Source organism: Eptatretus burgeri, chromosome 7 (genome assembly GCF_056783735.1).
Source record: "Eptatretus burgeri isolate ZD-2024b chromosome 7, Ebu_testis_v1, whole genome shotgun sequence".
In the NCBI taxonomy this organism is placed as follows: domain Eukaryota; kingdom Metazoa; phylum Chordata; class Myxini; order Myxiniformes; family Myxinidae; genus Eptatretus; species Eptatretus burgeri.
In genome coordinates this window covers 14,399,338-14,411,582 of record NC_140967.1, presented here as the reverse complement: position 1 = coordinate 14,411,582, position 12,245 = coordinate 14,399,338, and the positions used below count along the sequence as shown (strand labels likewise).

The following is a 12,245-nucleotide window of genomic DNA, read 5'->3' as shown; positions in this document are numbered from 1 at the left end:
TTATCCACCATCAAAATCGAACTTTCTATTCTTTTTTTTCTAGGTCTATATGTTAAATGGTAACTTGCGAGAGGTATCTTCACAAAGGGACAAGCTGCATTCAGACATCCTACTTATCGAGCAAGACAAAGAATCACTCCAGAAAGAGGTTTCACGCCTGTGCGAGACCCGAAAAGCATTGCAGGACAAGGTGTGTTCATAATGATGAATGGAAAGGTGTTTTTAGTTAAAACAAGGACAAATGTATCCAAGAGCAGTGTCCTAAAGGTTTTGTCGGCTAAAAAAAACAAACAAAAAAAACAAGACAACAACTTCCGATATTTAGTCACGTGCCTTGATTAAGCCAATAGCGAGACCCGTCATAGTGTATTTATGTATTTACGAAATATAGTGTATTTACGAAATAAATACCTTACCTACGAAATTACAACACATTAAATTGAATAATCTTTAAATAGTAACGTGAACTTTTCGAAACTTTAAAGCCAATGTCCGAATATATTTAAAAGTTCATGATAGATACTCTCAAAAGGCACCCTCAATGTGAGGATGTGTACAAGTGTTTAGTATTTAAGGAGATCCGGATACTGCATACAAAAGAGCCGAGTCCTAATATAAAGGTTTTGTCTTCACAAGAAGAAGAACAAGAAGAAGAAGAAGAAGAAGAACAACAACGCCGAGCTCTCTTAGAGCAGCGTTCGCTATGCGAGATGTTGCTAAAAATAATTTTTTTAAGTATTAGGCTCTTTGCATTCACTGCAGGTGATAACGTGGTCCTGCTATATCTTGGAAATGTATACGTGCCCAAAATGCTTAAATGTTGCAACATGCATCTTTCTCTTGTTTAATTTTTTTTTGCATTCACTTTCGATGAACCATTTTTGTGTTGTCAATGACCCCATGAAGTGTGATTACCACGTCGTCTGAGACTGACTTGACATAAGCTTTTACAAATCCACATGACCATACCAATTTGTAGAGAGAGGTGATGTAAAAATTTCTAAAAACCAGTGTGCAACCGTTCTGCGAAACTCGACACGGCTGCACATATTGCGCGAACGATTATTTAGTTCACACATCAGTTATGTGGTCAGCGCGCCGCGAAACCCATTTGCCGTTCTTGCAAAATAAGTCGTCAAAAAACATCAAGTCGACCGAGGCAATCAAATTCAGAAGAATAATAACATAACGAAGGAAAGTATCTCCTCTAATCTCTAGTTTTCATGATTCCAAGCAATTGATGGAAAATGTTGTATTGTAATTTAAAGGATGCACAATTCAGTACAGGTTTTGAAATAGGCGCTCTGTCATCGTTTTTTGCTGATGATGTTTTTCTGAAGATCATGACACCTGAAAAGCATTTCTTTCAGTAAGCTGATGTTACGGACTTGCCAATTGGACACTGAATGTTGTGTGGAACTGCTCGGTTGGACCAATAAGCCTGGCTTTTGGCTTGGTGGTTAGGTTGGCTGGCTTGTGATCTTTGGGTCCTGAGTTTGAGCCCTGTTGGCCACTGAATTAACATCATGTGGGGTTGACTCAGCCGGTCAGCCTCTGAGGTTGGCAAAATGAGTACCAGTGTACTGTTATGGGGGGCACAGCATCAGCAGCCTAGTTGCGCCCCAACAAAATCATAGCTACCTGGCAGTCAAGCTGCCATATGTAAGAAGAAGAAGATTGGACCAATCATTTCATTGCTATGCAAGACCAAAGTCGTTTTGTGTGTGACAGTGTTTGGCAGCCATGATGTTGGGAAAAGCGGTGCAGAGCGTTTCTTTGAAAACATCCACAAATGGCTATTTGCCGAACGTTTTTTTCCCCGAAAATTATGATGACAATTACAAACTTGCAAAACCTAATTGACTCAGAGAATGATTCTTATGGTAATCGTTCATCAATATTCTACCCATTAATAACTTTCACAAATTTATTGTTCTCATCAGCATTCTGTGTGACATCGAGTCGTGAAATAGCATTGACTTGTATATTTTTCTGTTTCAATGAAAGGAATAAAATCGCCCGGTTTTGAGCGATAACAGGAATTCATTTATTCACTATTCTCTCCTTTCTCTCCATCCTCCTCCCCCCCCCCCCCGAGAAATGCCTGAGGTTATTGCAAATTCGAAAGGGAAAACCTGAAATTTTTATTTGCCGAACCCATTTTGAAATTGTGTAACATTTTCAGTTTGTGCAGGCCTGTTCAGGGACGCAAGCATTCTACATTGCTCGTATAAAAACGTGAATTGTTCTTTGTTAGAAGGATAAATTGTGAGTATCGTGTACTTTGGAGTGGTAATTGTGGTGTTACTATTAAAAGCCTGTTTACTACACTCTGTATGGAGTTTCTACGACATTCGACGACAAATATCGTCCTCTGTCGTGAGCTGGAATTTTTTTTCCCTTTGATTTGCAGTGGAATTTGACTCTGGCAGTTATCATCGTGGCATATCGTGATATCTTTCCATCAACCCTGACCTTTCATGTCCCCACTCCCATTTAATGGTTTGTACTGTTCCAAGCCCCAAGTACATTGGAACAGAAAAATCGATTTTCAAACTCATCTCCCCCATGGATCATCTCCGTAGACTCATCTCAATCTGACTTTCTTGTCCCTCCTCTACACATCTGGCCTTGTGTACTTTGGCACCCACCATTGTATTGCACCATTGTGCTTGTTGGTTTCTTTTCAAGTTATATTCTTTCATGATTCCAGATCTTTTATTTAATGCGTTGGAAGGACAAAGATTTGTGGTTATAAAGCTGGCTGGACAGAGAGGCGGAGGGATGTCCCTGCTGGTTCATATTTATTACTCGCTTCGTAGGTTAGATCCAACAAACTAAAGTGGAGAGGTTATTGCAATCTTCATGCATCTACGTCATGTTTTGAACGATTCCACAAGAGGATCCCACCAGGACTTGCTAGGGTACAGTTAGATTTTTTTTGCTGCAGTTGTGAAGTTTTTTTTTTTTCATTTATTTATTTTTACATGGTGTTTTGTGGGAATTTTCGACAAAGTTCTGCTTTTGAAGACAGCAGGTATGGTTTCCGTCACAAACACAAAAGTATTCTGTGAATGGATGCAAGTGTGAACATGTGCTGTTGGTTTGACAAACGTGGGGTGCTGTCAGGTATTCAATCTCGAGGATGTCCAGAGCGAGTTGGAGCAGGCACAAAATGAAAATGCGTCTTTGCATGAAGAACTCTCAAGAATGGCACAAGAACAGGCTGAGGTACGGTTGCATAATACAGAAAGATTTAGTCATGACACATAGATAACAGATTACTCTTCACAAAAAAACATTGGACGTTTTTGTTGCAATGGAATGGGAAAAAAAAATAAAAGCACAGGCATCCCCCCCCCCCACTTATAAGGTTATCTGTTTTACATTTTTTAAATTTGTTGCTGGAAAGTTCTTCTCGAATTGATACCATATTTCGTACAACGGCAGAAAAACATTTTATGGTCTTGCTAGAACCCCTATGACGGAATTTATAACCTCTCCCACTGCAAAATTCAAAGCACCTATTGCTGCTTAGGCCTAAGTCACATTTGCTACGGCGGCCGTAGGGTCGACAAAATCTACGGTCACTAGCAATTGTATGGCGGCTGCAGTATTTCCACGGTCACACAATGTAGCAGTCACATATGTTTTTATTTTTCGGGTAGCCGCACGGCGTATTTATAAATTGTGGAGACCGAAAACGTGGGGTTGCCGTACGGTCTTTGATTTGATGTCGCACGGTGACCTTAGGGCGTTCCTGCGGCGGCCATAAAATTTTCAAGGCAGATGCAAGGCGACCACAGGGGGGGCCCTAAGGTGAACGTGCAGCCAGACGGACGGTAACGAGTGGGTTCTTTTCTTTTTCTTTTTTTCTTTTTTACCAGTTATTTTGTTTTGGCTTGTCGAATTGCTACGGCGAACGTAGAAATGAAAAATGTTATAACTCTGCGCTATAATTCCACGGCAACCCATACGGCCTGTAAAATATAGCCAAACGGCGTAGGGCCACCCTGAGGCCACCGCAGAAACTCTGCGGCCGCCACACGTTTCTGTCAATTCAGAGGGCGTATGGCTGCCGTATCCTCGCCGTAGAGCAAATGTGACTTCGGCCATAATTAAAACGAGTGTTGAGGAGGGCAGTGACGCGAGGAGTTGGCCAACCCTGTCCCTCTGAGTGAACTCCTGAGCTCTTTGCTGTAACCGTGTACAAATTGTTTATACTTGTGCAAGCTGCACTGCACAGTAGTTGTGGTCAAATCATTAAATATACCATACAAGTGTGTTATTTTTTTGTGTTTAATTAACTTTGGGCCTTTTTATTTCATAAATGTACAAAAACACATGTTGTTGAGAGAAACCCCCAACCCTAGAACGCATCCTCTTATTTCCCATAGGTGCAATTGTTCGCTATCCAGTTAACCGCTATGCAACACGGTTTACTGGAACGTAACTCAGGCGTATAACGAGGGATGCCCGTAATTCCAAAATTATCATTGTGATGTCCAACTTTTCAATTTGACAAGACGATGTGAAAAATAATCACAAAAGTCAGACAAATAAACAGTTTATTTGATGATTATAGTCGAGGAGTTGAGAATTATTTTTCAATTTCATTGTACTTATTCCTTAGTTTATTGAACTTTCATGATTGCTGTATCTTCCTGTGCTATTTATTAATTTGCTTATTGTTAGCATGTTGAACTTTCACAAATTCATACATTTCCACCTATTTGCCACCAAATTTGTTGATATTTTCATTCAATTAAGATTTTGGAAATTCCTCCCGACTTGACACCTTGACGAATTGTACCAGGGCAGTTTGTGAGTTGTTTCGTATGAATTATCAAATAATATATTTTTAAAATTGTTTTTTAATTATTTTCACTTCGTTCATTTTTTGGTTGCGTTACATTTGGTCAGAATTATTTGGTCTTTTTTCCACTTGACACTTCAATCACAGCTTGTATGTGCGATAGACACTTGATTTACTACTGTGTGAGCTGCATCAGATTCCCTTCATCTGTATCCTTGGCAAACTAACTTTTTATTTATTAAAGACGTATTGAACAAGATATCCCCCTGCCTGGAATCCCATGATGTAAAAATTAAATCAATAAACTTGGGACAGTCCTGGTTATGGTTATGGTTGTGGTTTAAATCCTGGTTATGCAGTTCATCGCACACACACACACACACACACACACACACACACACACACACACACACACACACACACACACACACACACACACACACACACACACACACACACACACACACACACACACACACACACACACACACACACGTGTAGTAGTCACCCTACTGTGCTGATTGGAACACAACTTGTCATGGCATGGCAGTTGCATGGATATGAAGCAGATCTGACCAAGGCTCAGCACACTATCAGCAAACTGGAGAAAGAGATAAAAACCAGAGAAGATCAGATTGTACAGCTGAAGGTGAGCAACGATTCCATTATTTTATAAACTGCTGCTTTGATATTCTGAATTGGTGGAATTTTTTTGTCACTAATAAATAGGGGCAGCACGTGGGCAACCTTTTGGTATGAATTCATGTTTATGAAAACCCTGGGGAGTAAATTTTGCTGCATTGCACCTCTCTTTATTGTTCCGTCATTTGCTGATTTAGTTATTCTTTGTTGTTTAATTACCTCGCCCAACAAAGGCAGACGGAGGTTATGTTTTTATCCCTATTTGTCTGTCTGTCTGTGAGCAGGATATCTCATAAAGTTGCAGACAGATTCAGATGAGACCTGGTGGACAGGTTGGGTGTGTGACAACGACGAATTGATTCGATTTTGGTGATATGAAGATTCGGACACGAGAATTTTTTTAAGTGATTCTTCACCATTGAGAAACAGGCCCAAAAACGATATATAAGTATGATATCTGAACAGGTTATGGACTGATGTGGACAATTGGGTGTGTGACAATGATGGATTGATTTTATTTTGGTGAAGATCTGGATCCAATCATTTTCCAATTTTTCAAGTGATTTTTGGGGATTTTTGGATGAAACTTGGGAGATGTGTTTGGGTAGGTGACGAGATTTTGGGTAGGTGACAAGCCAATTCGATTTTGGTTCAGGTACGGATGCAGATCTGGCCTATCGGTGGGTTACAAAACGTAAACTGTTCAGCCTGGCGGAGGTATGCTCTCTACCGAATGCCATTCTAGTTCACCATATTGGATGGTAGGAAAGTTCATAGGTAGTGCACTTGCCTGTGTTTGATTCTCAACCCGACTATAAACTGTGAGTCTGCTTTTGTTGGCAGGATGTTGTTTCAGCAATTGGTGTGCCGTCCCTTCGGTAGATGTTAAGTTGGAGACCTGTCTACTTGCCTGAGCGTGTGGACGTTAAAGATCCCACAGTGTTTTTTGACCAAGAGTATGCTCGTTATTGCAGCACCCTTACTAAATTTCAAAAGTGGGTCACGTAGTTGGGACTATATGTGTAGTGAGCAGCATTTGATTCCTCTTATGAGTGACTTCATATGAATAATTTGAGTAAGGCACATCTTCTTCAGCCATATATTTCTAACGCTAGCAATGTTAAACGATTAGTTATGTTTTTGCATTGTATTTGGACAGGGTTCAATTTCGGGATTTGATTCCGGAGGATTGCAGGACAGGGCTAATTGTGCCGATATCGAAGAGGAAGGGTGATATTCAAGACCTGCGGAAGTACAGGGGCATTACATTACTCGGTCATGTCATGATGGTACTGGAGAGAATTCTGGATGGGAGAATAAGGAAAAGTTTGGAGATGGAGATCGGAGAAGAGCAGCAGGGGGTTAGAAAAGGGAGGGTGACGATGGATGGGATGTTCGCGCTGAGACAGCTGGTGGCGAAGAGGTTGAAGGTGCAAAGATGAAATGGCAATGGGATTTGTGGACCAGAAGCCTTAGGACACTATCCTAACCTAAGACACTAAGGTGGTGGCGACACCGAGATGGATGGGAATGCCAGAAGCAGAAGTTAGGTTGGTGGAACGTATGTATGAGAGAATGAAGGGAAGAGTTTTGGTTGTTCCTGGGATGTCTGAGGATTTGGGTGAACATCGGTTTGAGGAAGGGAAGCTCTCTCAGCCCACTAATGTTTATCATGGTGATGGTGCTGGTAAGAAGGAGGGTAAACATGAAAGATGTTATGGGGAGGATGTTGTATGCAGTTGATCTGGCTGTTGTGGTGGAGAGAAGACCGGAGATGCAGGAAGTACTGGCGGAATGGAAGAAGGCATTGGAGAAACATGGGTTGAGAATGAGAATGGAGAAGACAGGTGATGTGGGTCAGGCAAGAAAGTAAAGAAATGAATATCAGGTTAGAAGGTGAATTGGTTTGAGTGTCCTGGGGGAAGAGTGACAGGGGATGGATGGTATGTAGGAGGCAGAGGTGAGGAAGAGGATTCAGCTGGGTGTAATTGCATAATTGAGAATGCATCATTGAGGAGGGTGGAGGCAGTAATGGCAGACAGAAGGATATCAAGGAAATTGAAAGGGAAAGTTATGGTGACCTGTGTTATGCAATCCTTCCTTGACTGTATCAAAATGGAGACAACAACAGAGGTTGCAGGTCTGCAAGAACAACTCGGTCAGGATGATTGCAGGAGTGAAGAGGGTGGAGATAGGAGGATGGATGAACTGAGGTGGGAGATTGGTGTGCAGATGATCTTGATGGGGAGATTGGTAGAAAAAAAAAACTGAAGTGGTCTGAACACTTGGTGTGGATGGTGGAAGAGAGAATGGCGAAGAGCACAGATACGTTTTTTTTTTTGTTTGTTTGTTTTTTTTAATACATTGTCGAGGTTGGTATGAGAGCTAACACACAACGAACAACAAAGGGGGCAGGAGAGAAGAGGGGCAGGAGAAGGAAGGACAAAACAGTGGGGAACAGAGACATGAGGAGATCTGTGGAAAGGAGAGGGATGGGGCGGTGAACACGGGGTATACGAGATGGACACAACAGGTACTTACAGTACCTTACACGACAGGGGAACTGTCAAGAAGGAAAGCAGGGAATTTGAAGGAGGTGGGTTTGGGGTGGATTAACGGGTGTAGAAAAGATCGTGGTTTTGGATGGGGGAAGATAAGAGATAGTGGTGAACAGCTGTTTTGAATACCTGGAGAGAAGAATGGGGTTGAAGAGAGTGTGGGAGTTTGTTCCAAAGGTGAGAAAAATAGGAATGAAAGAATGAAGGTGAGAAGTGATTCGTGATTTTGATAGTTTTACCAGAAGGGGGTTGCTGGCGGACCTTGAGTGCCCTGTGGAAATATGGTGGGGGGGGGAGGGATATCGCAGACAGAGCAGGGGAGGGGGGGTGAGACTGGAGAGAAGACGGTAGAAGACAGAAAGACCACTGACCTGCCTGCGGTGAGAAAGTGAGAGGCCCAAAGACTCAGCCTCACCCTGGGAGATACCAATGATCCTAAATGCCTTGGTTTCCACAGCATGAAGTCGAGAAAGGTGGGAGGCAGGAGCACCAGCCCAGAGGGGAGAGCAATACTCCATCCGGCTGCCGACGAAAGCTTTGTATGTGGCCAGGAGCTCAGGTGGGCCAAGAATGGACTTTGCATGACTGAGGATTCCCAGGCGGCGACTGGCTTTGGGGGCCAGATTGGAAATGTGGCTTTCCCAGGATAGATTATGGCAGATAGTGAGACCCAGAAGCTTGAATGGAAGTACTTCTTCTTGAGGACTGTTGAGAAAGTGGATGAGGGGGGGGGGTGTTTCCAACGGTTCTTTCAGAGAGACATAGTGAGAGTGTGAGATTTATCTGGATTGAAAGACATATTCCACATGTTGCACCATTTTCTGATTTTATCCAGATCTGCAGAGAGCGAAGAAGCTGCTGCTTGCCGGTCTGAGGGATGACAGATGGTACGGCAGTGGGTGGAGCCATCCACAATGAGACAAAGAGGATTTTCCAGAGTCGGAGAGATCATTGATGAAAACCAGAAAAAGAACAGGACCCAGAACGCTACCTTGAGTAACTCCAACCTGGACAGGAAGAGGGGATGAGAGAACTCCATTTAGGGCCACACATTGGCTGCGACAGGAGAGGAAGTCTGCGAGCCATGAGTGGAGATGGCCTTGGATACCAAAGGAAGAGAGTTTGGTGAGCAGCGCAGGGTGCCAGACTGTGTCAAAAGCATGCGATATGTCTTGGGATATGGCTCTGATTTCATATATTGCATTGAGGATCTCCATCCATTTTTGGGAGAGCAGAAGCAGCATATCCAGGGCAGAGTGACCTGGTCTGAAACCAAATTGATAATAGGAAATCAAGCCATTAGAGAATAGGAAGGATTTAATGTCTGAAGCGATGATGGATTCCATAATCTTGCTGATGATTGGGAGAAGGCTGATTGGTCTTGCCTTGCAGGAATCTGTTGTTGCAAGTTTTTTTTATGCAGATGTCGTTATGTTTTCTGATTTACCAAACAGATGTCAGATGACCTTGAGCAAATGAGAGGGTGAGCATGATTCGATTTTTAGGACACGTGGGCTGATGCCGTGTGGACTGCTTTCAGAATCTGAGTCGAGGTTTGACAGCAAGCTCTCCACCTTGTCAGGAGAAAAGGACACAGAGTCCAGGGACGGCTGGGTGTGACTGGGTAAGGTGGGTACCGAAAGCGATGGGTTTTGAACACGAGATTTAGATGCAAACATGGAGTTTTGGCATTCAGCCTTTTCACGTGCGGTATCAGCAGTGCGGCCATTTGAGGTAAGGGAGGGGATGGAGGGGGAACATACACCAGAAACAGATTTGATTTGATGCCACCAGGATTTGGAGGAGGGAGAGAGGTTTGAGAGTTCAGACTTGGCATTAGAAAGATGTTGTTTTCTGGCTCTCCTGATGGTAGATACACACTTTTTCCGAGCTTTTTGTAAGGAATTGAGTTTACCCTCATTTGGATTTGCTTTCCATGAGGCAAAGGCAAGTTGTTTCAGGACAACTGCCTCACCACAAGCTTCAGTGAACCATGGGCGGGTGGAAGGGTAGGACAACTGAAGACGAGAGGGGAAAAATCTGTGTATGAGGGAGAGCAAGTTTCTTCGATAGAATTCTTCGGACGAGTTGATGTTGGAGAAAGTAGAGATGGGAGACAAGTCTGGAAGTTTAATGGCTGCTTGAAGACCCTGCCAGTCAGCCTGAGTGAAATGCCAGACTCGATGGCACTGAGGTGGTTCTCTCATAACAGTCAGAGAGATGTCCACTTTTACAAGCATGTTATCAGAAGAACCGATTGGAGCGGAGGAAGGACAGATATTTTCAGGAAATTTGTCAAAATCAGATCCAGAAGAGATGGAGTACCATTGGTTGAGATCCGGGTCAGGAAGTGGACTGATTGAGTCAGTCCCAATGAGTCACAAAAGTCTTCTGCTGAGGTGCCATGACAGGTGAGAGAGGTACCCACACCCAGCTAACTGGCATGATGACAATTGAATTCACCTCATATGAGGAAGAGAGAGTTTGGATGAGAAGATAGAAGTTGGTCCATGTTTTCAGATAGTGAAGTGTAAATGAAGTCATCACTGTTTGGTGGACGGTACAGTACACATATAAACATGAGGTGGGAGGGGAGGGGAAGCATGGAGAGTGAGGAATAGAGTCTTTGATGAAGAGAGCAACTCCTCCAGCAGGACGAGGCTCAGTTCTGTCATACCGAGGAGGGAGAGATACTCGGGAGTCAGGGACGTCTTGAAGGAGGAAAGTTTTTGTTAGGCAGATTATGTCTGGTTTGTCAGTGGCAACCTTGAATGGAAAGATCTGTCAGGTTGGAGCGAAGGCCCCAGATGTTTGAAGTCCACACTGTTAAGGAAGAGGGAGGGGAAGAGGAGAGGGAGTGTAGGACGAGGAAGTAGGGGGGGGTAAGGAGAGTTGTTGAAAGAGTGTGGGAGATTGTAGAAGAGCTCGGGGAGAGGGTCAGATGAGGAGGAGAAAAAGCCTCTGTGTTGCTGGGTTGAGAGAGGGGGCAGAATGCATTTGAGGAGGTGGAGTGATGAGATGGAGAGAGGACAGGGGAAGGAGGCAGCTTTGTGGATTTGGAGGGGGGGCAACTTTGAGAATGGGGAGTGAGGTGGGCGATTGGAGGGAGAAGGGTGAGTGGTAAGAGCTATGGAGGTTAATGGAGCAAGGTGGGAGGAAAAGAGGTAGACTGAGGTGAGATGGGATAAGTTGGAGGTGGCTGGAGAGCAGAGAGAGATGGCTTAGGACAGGGGTAAGTGGAAGAGTATTGTGATTGAGGCAGGGCACAAGCTTGGTCCCATTCGACCTCACTCCTTGAAAGGGCAGAGGAGAAGAAGAAAAATAAAATTAAGGTAAGGAATATCGTGGACCAGCTGGAAAAAGTCAGAGGGCTGAGGGAGCTGGACCGGAGGAGAAGCCTTTAAAAAGACGAGAGGCCAACATGACTGTGACGTGAGAGCAACAGGCCTTGTGCTTCACCCTCATCACAGAAAATGATAAAGTTGAGAGCTTTAGATTGCACAGTATCCATACCCCATTTTATCATTCACTTCTTCCATTTGTCAAATTTTGTTCCTTCCTTCCTATCCCACTTGTAAGAAAGCTATGTGCCTATTGAATGATGTATGTATGAGTACATGTTGGAATGCCAGATTTTAATTAGTTTTGTGTTCACTTCACCATTTAAAATTGGGCTTGTTAATAATTGTCCATCTTTGTAAATGGTGGTGCAGGCCTATCACGAGAGCCTGTGGAAGAGAACTGTGGTGCGGATGGGTGAGGTAGAGGGCAATCTGAAAGGTATGCGTGCTGCCCTGCAGGAGAAAGCAGCTTTTCTGAATGAACAGGTACGGTGCCATCTGCTTAGCTTTGTTAAATGTACTGTTGGGTATCCATCTGAAATAGTGTGGGTAGCGAAAAGCCAGAGCCAGAGGAGGAGGGGAAGGGGTATGCCAGAATTGATGGAATCAAGCGGTGTGGACTTGCAGTATTGATGATAGGAGGCAAACACATTCAGCAACAATCCAAGCTGGTGGCATAATTAATGCAAAGGAATACAAACACAACATGATAATGATAAATAATGTAAAAATTGAGAGTGCTATCGTCAACTCTCAGGCCTGGTTGTGGCTTAACGGGTTAAGGTGGCTGGCTTAATTGATCTTAAGGTCGTGAGTTCAAGCCCCTGTCATGCCATAAATAACATCAGGTAGGTTAACTTAGCCTGTCATTCATCTGTTGTTGTTGTT

At 43.5% G+C, this 12,245-nt stretch overlaps 1 protein-coding gene across 6 annotated transcripts in view; it reads left to right on the top strand.

The window, feature by feature from the left end:
- Positions 1–12,245, top strand: part of LOC147022716 (ninein-like protein) — a 131,000-nt gene that overhangs the window by 100,513 nt on the left and 18,242 nt on the right. For all 6 annotated transcript variants that reach the window (XM_085887513.1, XM_085887512.1, XM_085887514.1 and 3 more), the window contains 4 exons: positions 44–190; positions 3,130–3,231; positions 5,367–5,465; positions 11,730–11,843. In XM_085887513.1, coding sequence (XP_085743639.1) covers positions 44–190; positions 3,130–3,231; positions 5,367–5,465; positions 11,730–11,843 — 462 coding nt within the window. The remainder of the gene's footprint in view (positions 1–43; positions 191–3,129; positions 3,232–5,366; positions 5,466–11,729; positions 11,844–12,245) is intronic.